At 42.0% G+C, this 18,863-nt stretch overlaps 1 protein-coding gene across 3 annotated transcripts in view; it reads right to left on the bottom strand.

The window, feature by feature from the left end:
* Nucleotides 1-405: 405 nt before the first annotated feature.
* Nucleotides 406-18,863, bottom strand: part of DENND5A (DENN domain containing 5A) — a 115,020-nt gene continuing 96,562 nt past the window's right edge. For all 3 annotated transcript variants that reach the window (XM_004470256.5, XM_004470253.4, XM_071218216.1), the window contains 12 exons: nucleotides 18,092-18,244; nucleotides 15,018-15,102; nucleotides 13,383-13,467; nucleotides 12,779-12,907; nucleotides 7,490-7,611; nucleotides 6,182-6,327; nucleotides 5,389-5,507; nucleotides 4,803-4,984; nucleotides 4,162-4,244; nucleotides 3,516-3,639; nucleotides 2,757-2,922; nucleotides 406-1,446 (listed from right to left, as the gene is read on the bottom strand). In XM_004470256.5, the coding sequence (XP_004470313.1) occupies nucleotides 1,263-1,446; nucleotides 2,757-2,922; nucleotides 3,516-3,639; nucleotides 4,162-4,244; nucleotides 4,803-4,984; nucleotides 5,389-5,507; nucleotides 6,182-6,327; nucleotides 7,490-7,611; nucleotides 12,779-12,907; nucleotides 13,383-13,467; nucleotides 15,018-15,102; nucleotides 18,092-18,244 (1,578 nt within the window). In that variant the 3' untranslated portion in view covers nucleotides 406-1,262. The remainder of the gene's footprint in view (nucleotides 1,447-2,756; nucleotides 2,923-3,515; nucleotides 3,640-4,161; nucleotides 4,245-4,802; nucleotides 4,985-5,388; nucleotides 5,508-6,181; nucleotides 6,328-7,489; nucleotides 7,612-12,778; nucleotides 12,908-13,382; nucleotides 13,468-15,017; nucleotides 15,103-18,091; nucleotides 18,245-18,863) is intronic.

Here is an 18,863-nt window from a genome sequence, read left to right as displayed (position 1 = left end):
CTCTGGAAGAGCAAACTCTCCCCTCAAGAGATTTTCTCCTCAAAGGGAAACAAAGTCTCATGGGCCCTGTGTTCCCACAACTGGTTTCCCTTACCCCCTCAAGAATTGGCCCATCCTGTCTTTGTCAAATGACAGTCTTTGCAACCTTGGTCACGTCTCATTACCTCAGTGGTCTAGGGAATGGAGAAATAACCCTTGTCCACAACCCTCTCAAATAGCCAGCTCCTGACACAGCCAGCAGAGAGAAGGACCCAGGAGACATCAGCCCTCAGGAGCATCCTGGGCAGTTTACAGTGTGAGGCAATGAGAAAGGCAATAGTACAGCTCAGTCTTCTCAGACTGGCCAAACTACACCCCCTGCTACCCACTGCTCACAAACTCCCATAAAAATCAGTGACCCACACATTTTTGTTTCAGGTGTTTTTATTAAGTGGGCCATACTGTAGCTGGTTTCTAAGTTGCAAAATAACATAAATATAATAACAATATAGCCAGTTAGACTGTGACAAGCTTTTTCTTTCCTGTAGAAAAGAAAAAAAAAAAAAAGAAAAAGACTTAAAACACACAATGGTGGGTTAAATAAATAAAATGTTAAAAAACAAACAAACCTGTTAAAACATGTTTTTGTTTATTTCTGTGCGACTATGTGCCAAGAGGAAATGTGATTTTCTGCACAGTGATAGATCCTGGCATGTCTCCTTCCCAAATAATACTGACAAAAACAGAAAAGATATGGGACTGACTCATCAGTGCTTGCTTAGAGGAACTACTAAAAATCCCTTTGATTGGCGCATGGGGCTTCTTGCTCAGCACAACTATGTGTGGCCCATGAAAGTCAAATATTCATAATAATGTTAATATAGAAAACATTAGTTTAAAAACAATGTGGAATGGCCTCATTAATACGACGGGGTGAAGAAGCAGAACTGCCCCACACACAGCGCCGCAGGCTCAGTCCAGGGAGGCCGCAGGCTCCCAGCATGTGGCTATGGTGAGGGCGGGCACCAGCTTCAAAATAAGCAGCACCAACCTCATCTCCCTCTCCCTATCATTCTTTCATGTGAAAGTGTTGTAAAAAGCAAATCAGCAAATAAACTCTAAAATAGATTATTTATTCCAAAAATCCTCTAGTTTTCTTTTTACAATGAGTATACATCTCCTCTCTGTCTCCTGCACAACTCTCCTAAGTCCCTTTCGGAAGAAGGGTCAGAGCTGCAGGTTGGGAGTCTTTCTCGGTCCTGCTGCTAGCTGGTACTGGGAGGTCAGATGTCAATGCCCTTGACAAGAGATGTCTCCAGTGTGATGTTGAACTCCTGCAATGTCTGCAGCACACGGATCAAGGAATTGACAAGTGTGTGGTCTTTGATCAGTGCCACATCCTCATACATGTGTGCGGTGATGGGGCAGTCAGCCAGCAAGGCAATCCAGTGGTGTAGGAGGTGATCTCTGGCAGAGTGGATGAGATCCAACCCAGATGGATCAGAAGGCAAGAGAAAGGGAAAAAACAGGGTTAGTGAAAGGCCATGGGGAAAACCAATTCTAACACTCCTTGAACTAAGTCTTCCTTCCTTTCCCTCCTTCGACAATCCCATCACCCACCTAGACACCAGGCTCCAGTCAGCATCACTCCATCTCAACAGCCAATCTCTCCCAGAGCATCATTTCTCCTCATAATTACCAACCACCAGGAATAACATGAATAGCTAACACCCACTTGATATGTAGTATGTGATAGGGACTTTTATAGGAGATTTAATTCTCACGACAACCTTATGATATGAAGTAGGTGCTATTACTATCCCCATTTTATAGATGAAGAAACTGAAGTAAAGAGAGGTTATTTGCCCAAGGACACACAGTAAGTGGCGGGCATGGTTCTAGAGTCTGTTTTTAACTCCTAAGCTAACTTCCTCCCCTCACAGGGTCTAAATATGGGCCTCATACTCCCCTAGGTTTACTTGGACTTGATAATCCCTCACATGACCTACTAGAATACCCCAAACAATCTTGCCCACTCTGATGTATACCACCCATGATATCAGATTATTATTTCAGCCCCCTGATTAACCAAGTTCATCGCAATATGGCAGAATTTTCCTCTGTCCAAGTTCAAGGCCCCTACCTTTCTTTTCATCTGTGTTTCCTACTACTGACCTTTCCATATCTTATGTGTTATGTCCTAACCCTACATCCTTTGATTCCTTTAGCACCTCTCTGCTAATTCCTTTTGGTTAAAACTCCCTTCTAAGTTCTACCTCTCCATTAAAACTCACCTCATATGTCCTCTCTGAAGCCATCTTTGATCTTTCTCTACATTTTCAGCAAAATTTATGAACATATACTTCTTTATTGGCCCCTCACAACTTTTTATTAATTAGGGACAAGTTAACTACTAAAAGGTAGGGATCATGCTTTATTCAGCTCTATTCCCATCACACCTTATATTAGGCCTGGAACATTCAAATATTTATTGAAAGAATGACTAAAGTTTGTTCCAATTTCCCCAATGGGGTTCAATCCTTTTCACCAAAATATGCCCTTTCACCCCCAATAACACATTCATTCTCATCTCTACCCTCACAGATACCATGCACATATATGGTACACAAAGGAAATGAAGGACCTCTAGGAAGCCCTCCAAGACTACCTGCCTAAGGACACCCAGTCATTAGCCACTCCCCACCCCCTGCACCACACCTGGCCTCCAGCACCACTTTCAAGGCTGGCTGCTGTGAGATCTGGGCCCCAATTAGTACCTGGCTCCCAAGCACACCAGCATCTGAAACTTGCCATCCTTGCCAATGTTCCGAGGGGTATTGTTGATTGCAGTGACAAATCGGCAGAAGTTCCGGGCCCTTGTCTGCCAATTTTCCTCAGGGACTTCATTCTGTTCCAATGTCTCATAATAAGTTTGTGCTTTTTCTGTGAAGAAGAGAAAGGCTTTTAAGTGACAAAGGTGCTCAACACCAAACTGTCTGCCTGTCCTGTAGGTCACTTGTAATGAACTTCTCCGAGTCCATGTGGTTAACTTTATGAAAATAACCTGAGTATTCTGACATCACTGATCTTTATGTTTCCTGTCCCTATTTTTAAAAATTTATTTATATGGCCCTTGCTATAAAGATGGTCTTTGTCCATAGTCTGAAGATAAAAAACCTCTAAGAGTGTCGCTTCTTACATAATAATTCTCCAAGTGGGCATGGTGCAAGGCCTGGGCTCCAGAGCTATTAACTGGTCTTTGGAACTACAAGGACTAAGTCCAAATTATATAATAGATGCCTAAAAACAATCTTTTCTGTCCATTTCTCAGGAAGTGAGGAGTGAGTAGGGTGGAGATAGGGGCTTCCATCATTCCTTCAAGGAAAAACAGAGCACACAATCAGCTCACATTTGAGAGAAGTCTGACTGGGTTCTGCACTGCAGATGCCAAGGCCAGTGGTCAGGACTCACATTATGTTGGCAAGTCTACCTATGCCTTTGTATGTTTTTTGCCTTCACACCCTAGCCCAACTTACCCAGGAAATCCCAAATGAACACATTTTTGAAGAGCCGGGGTGATTTAAATCCATGCTGGAAAGCCTGTTCCAGGGCTGAGACAAGACCACATTCTCCACAGAGTAGCAGTGTCAGACTGCCTCGCTACATAAAGAAACAAGTGTCAAGGACAATACCTCAGCTGAGCCACCCACCCACCACTGCACCCTCATACTCATAGCCCAGAATTGGGAAGGCAGCAAAAGAAAGTAAGAACTTGTCTGCTTTCCCCAGCACCTGGTATAGTGCTCACCATGAATAGCTGTTGAATGAATGGATGAAACGATAACGGATCACATACAAGGACATTCCCCACTAGGGGGACAAAGCCTGTGAAGTCATTGTTCAAGGAGACCCAGGCAAGTCTAGGGCTAGAATAGGCACTGTTCAATAGGAGCCGAGGAACTCCACTAGATCTTCAGTGTAGAGGGAAAACAGGGCCACCTGAAGCAGGTGCCTCCCAAGGAAGGAATCTGCTCAATTTTAAACTAATTGAGGTATACAATCTACAGAACTCTGGACTGGCGATTACACATTAGTCTGAATGAACACAAGGTAACTGGAAAAACAAGATTATTCCCCCTTACTCAACATAAGGCCCTGAATTTAGAGGCTAGGAAGGCTTACCTCTTTCTCAGGTTTATGGAAGTGCTTCACAATGCCATTAACCGCTTCCCCGATGGACTCCTGGATCTGCCCAGTATTCAACTCTATAAAAATCAAGGAGACATCCCTAACCAATCTCAGAGGCTAGTGATGCTTAGTTGACTGAGCAGAAAACTGAGGACATAGGGAAGGTCCATGGATGAAGTTGGGCAGCCTGGACCCTGGGAAATGATGGCTCATGACCAATCAGCTTTGCTGATCTAGCTCTTCCCAAAATAGCAAAAGCCAAGACCTTAGAGCTCTGTTTCTAAGACATGCCAATAAAATTCATTTTCCATTTTACTGTGGAATTTCTGGCAATCAAAAGAAGACCAAGAGTTGGCCGTGAAGCCTAGGAAGTACGAAGAACGCCAGAAAGGAGACCCACTATACACAAATAGTACAGAACACCTGTACTGGGCTGTTTAAGTTCCCTCCTTTCCTTCCAGGCCTCTAAAGAGGGTGCCAAATATCCCCAGTGACTCATGAGAGGAGTGTAACAAATGCCTGAGGCTGCTTTGTCACATTCCTGAGGCAACTGCAGAGGTGGGATCTAGGCTCACAGAAATCTGCTCATTCCCCAGGTTTTGTGGCATGAGGGCCCAGTTCTTCCTCCTGCTTACTGGGCTTATTGTTGGGTGAGATGGTAACAAGTCTCCGGATGACACTGGGGGACTGCTGCAGCGGTGGTGTCCGGCATGGCCTCTCGTCTACCTCAGGCTGAGATGTGAGCAGCTCCCCAACGAGGACCCGCTCCAGGCTTCCATCGTCCATTCCCTTTCCCAACCACCGGCCACACGGAAACCTGAAGGTCAGTCAATGGCCTGTCAGAATTGCCAACCCCTCTGGTGTCCCTCCCCTTACTGCTCAGTAAGAAACATCAACAAAGTCAATTCCTGGGGATAGGCTATGAAACAAGGCTAGGGACCCCCTCAAAAGACCTTACTCAGTGATCCCACTGTATGTCATCTGGGCAGCCACCTGAGTGGCATCAGTAGCCTGGGACCTGTGTACAACAATACCAAATATCTTCACTTGGAAAACCCTCCTGTTTCTTTTCAGGTACATAACGCAGAGCCAAACAGGAAGTAAATTCAACCTATCACAACCCACAGGGTCTCCTTGACAACTCCACATACGCGAACACGAAAGACAGTCCCTGATACACCATACCCCACTTTTTTAGGGCATAGCTGAGGGAACACTTACTTGTAGGTATGTCCTGTGATCTCATTCCTGACCATCACATACTCCACCAGCCATTTAGCATACAATCCAGAGTTATCATGGCCAATTTGTACAGTAGTAAGCTTCCCCAAGTTCTGACACTGTGGAAGAGTAGCCAAATAGAGAGGATGGAACAGGTCAGAAAAATAGGAGAAAAGAGCAGTAAAGCTGAGAGCCTGGAAGAACAGAAAACCCACACAGTTCTCAGGCTTGACCTCTTTTCTGGAAACTACACAGGCCCTCCTGGGGCTGCCTCCTCCAACCTTTGGAGGCATAAATCTGACTGAATGCCTGCAACCTGGCCCCTCATTATCTGCAGAGGCAGAGCTCATAGCTCCACCCATCTCCAGGGTTAGTGGTAGAACATTATCACACAAGTTGGGTCATTGCTGAGAAGATGTTACTACCTAGACGAAGAACAGGACATGCGAGCAGAAGGCTCTGGAAGATGAACAATAGCCTGCAGTTCATAGGTCTGTGAACTCCTGGGGTTAGCAGCTGAAGGAACTCTTGGAGATTTCTCAACACACCACAGACAGATAAGTATGCAAATTCAGATGCATAAGTGCCTTCCAGCCAGTGACTATTTAACCAAGGCAGGCTCACTACTCCTCAGGATCAATCCTTAGTTCCTATTTCAGATGATCTCAGGACAGACTGGCTGTACTGATACATAAAACTGCACAGAGCAAGGCCTTCATGAAACTTCCCAAAGCAGCCACTGCTGACTCAGATCCTCACAGAGCCTGAGTTGTGGGCCCTGGATAACACATACCTCAAAGGTCATCTCTAACATGTTCCTGGGAATCTGTAGGATCTGCGTCTCACCCAGTTCTCCTGAAATGCAGATCCACGGGTTGGCAGTAAACATGGAGCCTCCCAGCTTCTTGCTCGGTACGATCAGGATGTGGTATGGGATCACTGTGCAGGGGAAGCCACAAAGGCATGAGGTGGATCAGGAATCACTTCCATACCTGAGGAGGTCTTAATCTATCCCAGGTCTGTGGGCATGATTGTCATGTCTCCAGAACCCAGTCCCTGGTTGGCTCAGAATATCAGCCAATTCCTAGTCAGTCTTACCTCTTCCTGGATGAATCACCCAAACAGCAAAAATTCAAGTCCATCTGCAAGGCTCAGAGAAACTGTTTCTTAAAGAATATCACCATCTCCTCACACTGCATTGAATGGCTTCTCAGAGCACTTTTTAATCTATCATCTCATAGACTTCAATAACATTTTTGGAGAGAATAACATTCTTAGTAGGTATTACAATCCCAATTCCAACATTTCCAAGGTACAGAGAGGGAAATAATTGCCTCAGGTTTCCTGAATTCCAACCCAGTATGGATTGTATTATAGCCCACAGCCTTAATCTCTGAGAAAAAGGGTGTCAAATAGAAGCAAGAGTCCATGCTACTGAGACTACTGAGAAGTGGCCAAACAACCAGCCATGGGGCAAATTCAGAGACTACCCCCAAGCCACTAGGAAATCCTGGCATCAAAAATACAGTTAGACTGTATTAAACCCTCTTCATCACTCTGCAAACAGAGGGACTGAGGCTTATAACAGGGGTGGGATATGCTCACAAACACATCATGAGTTAAGGGAGAGCAGGGCCTGAACCCAAACCTCCTAATGCCATCTGGAAGCATTCTTTCTGCTACCTCAGAAAGAGCTGTTTTTCCTTTTGGCCTGGTCTGCAACATTCCATGATGCAGAGCATATCTCTCAGCCCAAGACAAAAGGGGGATTCTTTACAGGTGTGAAGGTAGAGCAGTGAACTTCACTATCCCATCTCACTCTACTTTCATCACCTTAGGATCCCAGAGATGTGCTGAGGACAGCACTGGCAATACAATGGCCAAAAGAACTGAGCTCCCCAGTTCAGAACAAGAACCAGAAGCTTCAGAGGAAAAACAATTTCTAAGGAGGGCAAGTGGACCTCATTCTCCACAAAATCAAAAAGAAAAAAAAACACAAGTAGTAATATTCTTTCTTTCAAAAGGGGACAGTGAGTTAGCCTCATGCAGGTTCATGAAAACTGGTAGTGAGAAGTCTGGTGGAGAACACAGGGCTACTCACAGATAGTTGTGAAGACATTGGTGAAGCAAAAGTAATCAACGGCATTGAAAGAGAGGAGATGATAGAGGAACTGCTCCTTCTCATCATCACAGCGCAGGAAGGCATAGCGCTTATATAACTTTCTGTAGGAGAGGAGGCAACACATCAGTTTTCCAACCAAACGGAGGTCAAGTAAGCTAGAATTATTCAGCCCTGGAAGGAGACAGCTAAGGTACAAATCTGTCAAGCCTCAAGTTCTTTAGGTCACCCTATAAAGGAACATAGCTAGTTACTCATCTCACTGAGGGCTGAAGGGTAACTACTTAATCTACAGAAGGAACAGTGAAAATCAAACATTACCTTGGTTCAGGGTTTGATGTGACTATAATGTCTAAGTGTAAAGTGGTCACGGACTCTTCTTTGCTAAACTGAAGATGGAATAGAATTCCATCAGAATTGACACAGGTCTTCTCAGGCTTCTAGCTGGGTTAGTATATGGTGTGTGAGCAAGCAATGACAAAAGAGATCTGTGATCACCATTTATTACCAGGTCTCAGCAGACCTGAAATTCATGAGTCAGACCACTACTCTGAATGTGAATGTAAACCCAGGACAACTTCAAAGACTGTCTCTGATCCAGATCACAGGGGAGGAATAGCTGTACAGATCATGTCCTTCCTCTCTTTTCAAACTTTCTCCCACCCCAACCCTTATCCCTACTGCCTATTCATCAAAGACCAACTCCTTTGCCTGACATTTTGGGTCCTATGCAACTGCACAGCATCTTCCCTATATAGAGGGGACAAAGAGAGTCAAATGCCCAGGCTCTGAACAAGAGAAATACACAGAGAACAAAAGAAGGCAAATGTACTGGTTGCCAAGACTGCAATCACTGTGGTGAGGTTTATATAGATTTCTCAGCAGATAATTCAAGGCCAATGTGTATAGGTGTTGGGGAGGGAAGCACAGATCCTCAAGTACAGAAGGTGAATAAATCAGATAAAGGCCACCGTATAAGACTGCCCATTAATGAGATGCCAATGACAGGCTCTATCTGGGAATTTAAAGTCATAAATTGCAATGGTCCTGGAAGGCTTTCTAAAATAAGTATCTGAAAGATAGCAAGAATGTAAGTGATATAGAGGAAAGAGAAGGACAGGGTATGAAAACTAGTTTGGCTGGAGTTGGGAAGTGATCAGTTATCAATGAGGCTGAAAGGTTAGGCTAGAGTCAAACAAAGGAAGGCTCTAAATATCCAGGCTAGAGTTTGCAACTTGCCCTAGAAATAATGGGTTTATGGGTTTCTGCAATTTGCCCTAAAAGTAAAGAAAGAGCCATGACCAACTTGCGCATGAGGGATTAAGGGGAATGGGGGGAGGGAGTGGATGTGGCTCAAGAAGATGGGCGCCCGCCTACCACATGGGAGGTCCCGGGTTCCGTTCCCAATGCCTCCTAAAGAAGACGAGCAAGACAGTGAGTTGATGTGATGGGCTGGCATGGCAAGCTGATGCAACTAGATGATGCAACCTAGAGATACAACGAGGAGACACAATGAATGACAAAACAAGCAGGGAGCAGAGGTGGCTCAAATGATAGGGTGCCTCCTTCCCACATGGGAGGTCTTAGGCTTGGTTCTAGGTATCTCCTAAAAAACACAGACAGCACACAACAGACAGACACAGAGAGCAGGTAGCAAGTGCAAATGACAAGGTGGGTACAGAAAGAAATAATAAATCTTTTTTAAAAAGGGGGGGAATATGGATTAAATGAAAGCAGTGGCAGTAAAAATAATTAGACAGATGGGAGCAGAGGCAAAAGGAATTGAAATGTGGATGTGGATGTGAATGGTAAAGCAAAACAAGGAGTCAAAACTGATTCCAAAGTCTGAACTAGGTAAGGTTAGGAGAAGGGTGTTTAGAGAATGGTAGTGACAAATTTAACAAAAAATAAGGGAGAAAAGTAGTTATGGTGAAGACTCTGAAGTTTGGTTTTGTTCTCTCTTAAGGTAAGATATTCACATGAAATAAATGTGGACTGGAGCTCAGAAGAAAGGTCAAAGCTAGAACTTCAGATGTGGGAGTCATCTGCTTAGAGGTGATAAAAGTAAGGAGAATGAATGAGATCACCAAGTGAGAGAGAGCAAGTGAGAGCAAATAAGAGAGTGAGAAAAAAAAGTACATGCATGCAAAGAGCTGAGGACAGTGTATATCAACATCCTGGCAAAAGTAAGGGGAGAAAGAATAGAATGGTATGGGGTCATGGCAGCCTTACAAAGTGAGTTTCAAGGTAGGGGGGAAACTACACAGTATTACTGCAAAGAGTTTGGGTTACTAGATATAGAAGCTAACCAGAACTCAAAGTTTAATGGTTCTCATCAATATATATTCCCCTTACCCTGCCTCCATCTTACCCATCTCAAAATGCAAACAGTGTTGGTGGCCAGTTGGAAACCACAGAGACTCAGAAAAATTCTATCAAGATACATTCTCCCAGGGATTCCCTCATCCTCTGGTCTATACAGTTACACATACATTTTAAATGTAGTAACTGAATATCTACTAGGTGCTAGGCAATGTGCTCAGTATTGGGAAAAGTAAATGATTCATGCTCTCAATAAAAATAAATTTTTATAAGCAACAAGCAAACAGATAATGATGATACAGGACATTCAATGGTAAAACAGGGAGGAACAAATGCTGTGGGTACCTGGAGGAAGAATGGGCCAAGTGTCTGGGAGAGTCTAGGCAAACTTTAAAAAAAGAAAACTTCTGACTAGGCTCTAAAGGAGCTTACCAGGTAGAAAGGGTGACAGTTTTAATTTGGTGAATCCCAGAAAAGATTATGTTTTTGAACTAATCCATTCCTGTGGCTCTGAAACCTTCGATTGCATTAGATTTGGTTAAGGGACCTTGATTAGATCTCTTTTGACTGGACTACATCAGTGAAGCATGACACAGGTTGGGTCTCCATCCTCTTGCTAGGTCTTACATAAACTGAGAACTCAAAGGGAGACACGGAGAAAGGAAGCAGGCACTTTGATCTTGCTGTGTGAGAAGGAGAACAGAGAAGCCCCAAGAGGCTGAGGAAAGTCCCAGAATCTGTAATCAGCAAAGCACAGAAACGTGGAAAGAGGCCTCTGAGGGGCTAGGCCCACAGAGTGGCTCAAGGTTGAGGTGATGAGCCACATGCCTGATTACTGTCCACAGTTGGGCTCAGGGAGAAGGCAGAGCAGCTGAGGCCGAGAGAGGAGGCCCATAAAGAGACAAGCCATATGCTTGATGGCCCACAGCTGACCTCCAGGAGAAAAGTAACAAGACCTGCAGACCTGTCATCTTGCCTCACCATGTGGAAGGACTACAAGATCTACCTTGGTAAGAAAGCATTTCTGATGATGCCTTGATTTGGACATTTTCACAACCTTGGAACTGTAATATTTTCCCCTGATAAATCCCTACTGTAAATGCCAACCCACATTTGGTATTTTACATTGGAAGTCTTTGACAAACTAAGACAGTCATGCAAAGTACAGACAAGATAGGACAAAAGACATCCTAAGAAGGGAGAAGAGTATGATGTGGGTAGAGCTTGTAAGCATGTTAGGGAAAAGTATGAGAGAGGGCAGGATGGAGGGGTTGGCTGGGTTTTGATGAAATGCCCCTTCTCTCTCCTTATACCCCATCCAAAACGCAATCTGTGGCAGTAAAACTCTTCATTTCCTACTTGCTGGAGTAGCCCAGGGGTCAGACTGTCAGGTGAGAAGTACCATGCACTGAGTACATTCTGAGTTTATCTCCTCTAACATAGTTACAGAAACCAAGACTAGCCTGCTCACCAACATCTGTGCCCTTAAGTTCATATACCTGGGCCTATCCACTGTCCTGGACTACATGAAGTTCTTGTGTTTGATCTCCTCTTCCTTCCTCTCTCTGTTCCATCCTACTGCTAACTTGCAGTCTCTTCTGACAGATGCTGCCCATACTGGCCCACAGGAATGACATCTGCCCTACATCAGGCCCTGATGCCAACACAGTTACAACTACAGACTCTTCCAGGGCAAACAACTGTCCTCTGGCATCAGACTTGCAAACATTACCCTTTCAAACTCTACACTTAAATGTTCACTTGTTCCCTTTTAATTGTCCTCCTAATCCTGAAATTTTATTCCTAAAGCTTGCAAACATTACCCTTCCAAACTCTACACTTAAATGCTCACTTGTTCCCTTTTAATTGTCTTCCTAATCTTGACATTTTATTCCTAAAGCTTTTTGTCCTTTTAGGGAAACAAAATCAAGTGCTTTAAAAAGTGCTATTTCTTCCTAGATTAGTGATTCCTCTAACCTATCCAAGTTTTAAAGCTGGTTTCTTATTATGGCTCACACATACCATAAACAGTCTAAAAATATATTTTCATTTACAATAAGGGAAAATCTGCAGGTTTAGTCAACTGGCTTACACAAATTTCCCCCAAGATCCACTCCTCTGCCTTATTCATAGAGAAGCCACATAATAAAGGGCATCATAAAAAGATGCCTGAGGAACCCCTAAAAAAGACAAAAAAAGAAGCCAAACAGGCTTGCCAATGATAAAAGTTCAAGCACATTATATACAGAAAACAACAAGCGGTGGTAGTTTAGAAGTAAAGAAAGGGGACAGCCCAGTCCTCCCCCTTTCTCCCATAGAAGAAGCTTATATATAGAGAGAATGAAGGGCATATCAAATCTGGAGAAGGAAACTGTAGGTTTAGTGGCTCCTAGGTATTGGAGTACTTTGAGATCTCTGCTTCCCTCTTTCTGGGTGAAAGATATCGAGGAAGAGAATCTAGGAGGGTTATCTGAAAGCTCCAGTGGCTCTAGGGGACTCAGACAGGGTCCAGAGAAAAAGAAGAAGAAATTGGTTGCATAAGACTGGCATTGGGCTCAGGAGAGAAAACAAGAAAGGGATAGCTCAGAGATATCCTCTTAATTCTCTGGTCTTTTCTTCCACAAGACAGGAAGTCTTCTATGCCCAAGAAGTACATATATTGCCTGTGTGCAGGAAAAAGATAAGGAACCTCAACGAGGATTCCATCCTTCCTACTACCTCTTAAAGAAAACTGTTTTTGGGCATGCAGATTGAGAGGAGAGAACCAATACACAGAACTATTCTATGGGCAAGGACAGAATACCAGAAAAAACGTCACATGCAGATTGTATGCATAAGGAATACAGCAGTGAAGACATATGGAATACTACCCCTTTCTCAAACAGGGATTTCTAGTTCCTTCCCACCATTCTTAGGAGCTTGATTTTACCTCAAATGTAGTGGCCTTACTTGGTAAGCTCATGCTCTGAGAGAAGCTGTTTCAGGTGTCTGGAAAGTAACTTTTTTTCCATGGACAGTCGCACCCATGCTCGGGCCTTTCCCACATCAGTCTTGATTTCCCCGATGTTCTGGATATGCCTGAAGAGGGAATGGGGAAGGGAAGTGGCAAGTGGGATGGGAGATGAAGTCAATGTCAATCCTTACCTGTAAAGCCAACAGGACTGGTGAAGCAGCCCTATCCCAACCTGGGAGAATCTCTCTCTGGTTTTCCAAATTCTGATAATGCATGAAGCTTTACCAGGTAGCCTCACCACAATTTGGAAGGGAAAAAAGTAGGCCCTCAAAAAGCCAGGCGAATCCCAGAGTCCTGAGACCTTAAACCACTCTCCTTTGTTCCTTCACTCTAATATAATTCTCCAAAAATATCAGGAAACCCAATTATTTGTACAGTTCTATAAATGCCTCTTGAAGTACAACAAGACTAATGAAGAGTGCACCCTGATTAGCTGAGATGCTGTAGCAGGCAAGCGCAATGACATCTTGCTATTTAAAGTGAATATCTAAGTAACAAGTGAAAACTGGATTTCAGTGGCTTATTACATGTGAAACTAACCTCATATCTTGAATGAGGGAGATTCTCAGGGGTGACATGACCGAGCTGGCATCAGACTTCCTCCGTTCTGAATCAAGAAGTATTCCTAGAGCACAAAAGTTGGTCATGTTTAAAGAGATTTGAATATACAAACAGCTGACAACAGTTCTTTATCTCAAATAAAAAATTGCCACAGAAAATGATTGTTTTGGTAATACTTCAATGAAACATCTCATAAATACTGAGTACCTATTAGATAGCAAATTTTATACTTTTACATATTATGTCATGTAATTCCCTAACTACTTATAAGACAGCCAATAAAGGGATCACAATATCCCCACTTAACAGAGGAGGAAACAATTTCAGAAAGGTTAGCTACTTTGCCCAGGTAATCAAGGGGCAAAATGAGGACTGGAACACAGATCTTGTGGCTCCTAATCCAGTATGCTCTCATCATAATCCACAGAAACAGTGCTTCTGCTTGGAGCTACTACTCATGTCCTGCTTTGGCATCAAAATGGGCTCCAAAAGAGCCAAGGGAAGTATAAAGAACAGGGTTCAGAATGCTTAGGACTTCTAGGGAAAGAGAAGATACCTTTATATCTCCATGTCTAGCCCACTGTTTATAATTTAGTATTTTCATCAGCTAGCCTAGAATTTTTGGGTAGCATTTATTCCCTAGTAATCACTCCATTAGCCTTCCTGAGAAAATTATTTGCTCCCACATCCAGAAAGCAGACAAAAACTTAAGCTATTTAGGGAGTTCTTGTCCCTGTTTTTCAACCAACTATTCTCCCCATGTTCAGTGCTAGCTGACTGTCAACTAGTACAAAGACAAAGACAGCACTGAGTTCATGCCTATCTTTCCTTCCCACTTAAACTCATCTTCACCATAATGATAAAAACATCTAAGAAAGACATACTCCCTGGTAGAAAAGGGAAAATTAAGGATGATGTGTGAAGGAGAGATGCTTCTAGAAAGTAAAGGAAGGTGAGACACTGCCCTGGAGGGATACTGTAGAGTGGCATAAAGGATATTGGACCAGGAGCAGGAAGAGGCCTAGTTTTCAACCTGGCTTTTTCCATTAATTTTCTGTGTGAGCTTGAGTAAATTCAAATCCTCTCTGGACCCCAGTTTCCTCCTCTTATAAGAGGGCTGGACTAGATGATCTCTGGAGTACCAACTCACATTTTTATCAAACTAGAAACAGAAAGGAAGTGTAAACGATTGCTCCAACAGTCTTGACTTTGAGGAATTCTAAGAAAGGACACTGACAAATAGGCTCTCTTGATAGTATGACAGATAATTTGAATGCCTGTGACAGAGAAATGAAACAAAAGACTCTAAAAATAGCTTGCTTCAAACAAAGAATACCAGTACCACAATAAAATCTGTATTGATCCTAAATTTAGGTCTTGCTGATATAAATCTATCTCTGTGATCAAAAGGGTATAAAAATTTATAATGAAAGCAAACCTCATGTTTTTTCTTTGCTCTGTGATTCAGAATCTGGTGGTTTCATATTTAAAACAGAAAACATTCCAGAGCAAAGGTTTCATTGACCTGCAACAGTTGGTTCAGATGATCACTCCAGTTGGGAATGGCAAGGTGGGTGGAAGGAGTTCTCTCCATTGGTGAAAAGGCCTTCTTACCTGAGGTACTGAGGCTTCCTGATGTGAGTTTTCTCTGCCGGTTTTCCTGATAATGTAACAGGTGGGACCACAGGGCTGATTTCCCCTGGAAACAACGCAAGGGAGAAATACCTATCAGTTTAGATTTCAGAGGCCAAAGCATCCAGTGAATTAAGTTAGAGAAAGATTGCACATAAAGATAGGAGCTTTTGTTAAAAAGTGTCTGTACTATTTCTTGTTTCAAGGTAGACCTAGATGCACTGTATGTAAGTACATTGTCTAACTAAAATCCAGGAGAAAAATGAGGAAAGGAAGGGAACAGACTGGAAATAGGAAGGAGATAGCCAAAGACAGCATAGGAAGGAACCAGCGGACAAGGAAAAAAAAAGCAAATGATGTGTCAACCTTTAAATGGTCTTTTGGTTAAAGGTCAGCTTGGGTAGACAGAGCAATCTAAAAGATCCTGTAATAGCTCCTGAATTTCCTAAAATATTTAAGGGCATTCCTGCCCTCAGTACAGGATGGGGAGAATAAGTCATTATTATGATGAGGGATGAGGATTTGCTACTGACAGTACAGTTTGAAGTATCTGAGATATAGAAACTCATCACTTTGCCAAGGCACAAATCTGTATAGCATTTGCAAACCTGATGCAAGAGAGCAATTTGCCTAGGTAGCAAGTGAGCCCAGCTGGCCACCCAGCAAATGCTTTTTATCTCTTTCTAATCATCCTTTAGTACTTTGTTTTTATTCATTATCACCAGATCATTGGTAAATGTTGCTATATAATCGATATAATATAAATGTTGTATATAATTTGTTTCAGTAATAGAATTTATAACAATTTTGTAAAGGATTTTAGTTTTGTATCTAATAAAATAATAATAGATGCTACCATGTCTTAACGATTGCTATGGATTAAGCCTTATGTGTTTTAAATACAATATTTTTGTTTGTTTTGGTGGGGCTTTATTTTTTATTAATAATTTTGTTTTATTAGAGAAGTTGTAGGTATACAGAAATATCATGCATAAAATATATAAAATAGAGTTCCCATATACCACCCTATTATTAGCACCTTATATTAGTGAAGTACATCTGTTATAATTCATGAAAGGACATTTTACAATTGTACTTAAAATGCAATATTTGATTTAATGTTCCTATAATCCTATTCCCGTTTTTTTAAGAGAAGAGCAAACTGAGAATCAGAAAGGTTAAGTAATTGTAAAAGGTCACACAGATAATAAGTGGATCATTAGGATTCAAGCTAAAGTCAGAACTGCTCGTAATAATAATGCTACAGGGACTCCTTCTGAAGCCATCATTTAACTTTTGAAGTTACACTTTCCTGAAGGAAATTTTATTTTCTGGGATGAATTTGAAGATTTAAAGCCTTAGGATTTATTCCTTGAGAATACTGATGATCTATTTTGTTCCCATCCACCAACTTGATGTATTTTGGGGGAAAAAATAAAGCATTTGAATGGCAGAAAACCCTCATTGATAGATTAGCAAGTTGTTAAAATAAACTTGGTATGTTTGGGTTTCCTACAACCTGTAAGCCACTTACAACCTCAATGGGAATCAAAAAACCACAAATTAAAACAAGAAAATACCAGTTTTTTATTAATCAAAATACCAAATATCTGTAACAACATACATGTTCAACACTGAGACTTAGAATTCCTATAAACTGTTACTAGGAAAGATATATACTATATATATAGAAGATAAGCCAAGAGCTTAATACTCTTCATGTTCTTTTACTTAGTAATTCAATTTCTAGGAACCCATTCAACCAAACATTTACCAAAACCATTAGAAGGTAGGCTCCTGAAAGGGCAGGAACTTAGTCTTATTCATCACTATACTCCCACCATCTAGAAGAGTGCCCAGAACATAGTGGGCACTCAAGAAGTGAATGCTGACATATTACTGAGCACTTCATGATAGCTCTATACACATACAGGGTATACAGTAATGAGTAAGTAAGATATGGCCCCTGCCTTCATGGAAATTACAGTCTAGTTTTAGAGTTACACATTAAACAAATAAAAGGAATAGAAGCAAAACAGAGGCAATGTACTAAGCTACATGTTGGTAAGGACACTGTGTTAGGCCTTTATAATTTGCTGTGTTTCTATGATTAGGCTTAGCTTACATGTTTGTAGGGTTTCCACAGTCCAGTGTGGGCTCAGTCATCCTCAATCTGTTGGCTATTTTAACAAAAGATCTCTTCAGATCTTGTTATAAAGAAGAAGACTGGTAGACCCAAGTGATAATGGGAGGCAAGATCTTGGTGCTTAGAGTTCGACAAAGGAAGAACGCAGTCCCCCTTAACAGTATAAGCAAATGCCACACATTAAATACAGCTGATTACAGAAAGCCCTCACAGGCAGTGATTCTGAAAAGTCAGAAGGCCAGAGCAAAACTAGGCCCTCCAAGTCAGAAGAAGAAAGCCCCTGGCTCATAGACATTACACTGATGAGGAAGAAGAGCAAAGGCAGGAGCTAAAGAGCAGTGGCTGGGCTGACATGGATTACTCTTACTCCTCTTTGCAAAGGGGCTGATCAAGACTGTAAGGTTCAATGAAAGTCTGACCACCCATTTATGGAGATGGTCAATGAGGAGCCAGAATCAGACTGGCCACACAATATACATTACCACATTCTTGCAGAATGTTCCATGCATGGTTAAACCATCTGCATACAAAAGAAATATTAATTATAGACCTTTTTCCACTGGGAATGTACAATCAATGAACTGCCCTCTGAGCATGTTTAGTACTTCCTAAGCTTCAACTTCTCTCAATCTCCAAAGTAGGGCTGGCTGCCAAACAGAATCTATAAGGTTGGCTTTTAACTCTATTTCCACAAAAAAAAGATGTAATTTTTAAAAAGCCTAACAAACACATAGACTTATGAAGTTTATTTTTAAGGATAAAGAGTTTGGATTACATTAATTTGTTTGTTTAATTATTTCCACAAGTACCGTGCACCATTCTTCAAAGCTAGCCAGCCGGACAGAGTATGGGAAGGCTAGAAAGTGAAAACAGGAAGGATGTTTGCTTGCAGGGAGAGGCTAGACATTACCTGTTTCACTTGTAGCCCATGACTCCAGATCCTCTCTAGGAGGTCACACAGGCTAGCAATCAAGGTGTTCTCTTCCACACCTGTGATGTTCACCTCCCCATGCCCTAGCTCCACAGCCTCTCGGCCCATCTTCTCAACCAGCATCCTTTTGGTCTACAAGGAATCAATCAACAGGATTAGATAACTGCAGTGAGCAAGGTCACATGCAACAGGAAAGAGTTGTGGCAGCCTATACAGAACATCCACCAAGCTAAGATAGACAAGATGAGTAAGTCCCAGGGACATAGAGTATATGTATTCTCCATCATATAGATCAAGTTTATAGTAAAATGCATTCCTTAAAAGTTTAATTAAGGGGGAGATTAAGAACACAACCACCGTTGTAGGACCATGGGCAAGTGACTTCATGAGAGGAAAGAGTTGAATAAAACGCTATAGTAATGCTCATCTCTGACATTCTTTGACTCTCACTGCTTAACTAATCTTACTAAACAAATCTTCAAGCATTTAATCCTAGGAATATATCAAAAGTACCTGTTAAGGGGACAAAAAAAACCCTGAGAATAATTTACTTTTACTCAATTTTGAATGCTTCAAGTAAAAAGATTAAAAAAAACAAGCTATGTAATGATAATCACAGCTTTTTTTGAGTACTTACTATGTGTAAGTCATGGTACTAAGCATTGCATTATCTCATTTAAGCCTCCTAACAACCCTTTAAGTATCATCATTAGTCCCAAATTACTGATAAGGAAATTGAGGCTAGAGAGCT

The sequence above is a fragment of the Dasypus novemcinctus genome, chromosome 10, assembly GCF_030445035.2.
Source record: "Dasypus novemcinctus isolate mDasNov1 chromosome 10, mDasNov1.1.hap2, whole genome shotgun sequence".
NCBI lineage: Eukaryota > Metazoa > Chordata > Mammalia > Cingulata > Dasypodidae > Dasypus > Dasypus novemcinctus.
Note: the sequence above shows the minus strand (reverse complement) of the source record. Positions and strands in the feature narration are given on the sequence as shown.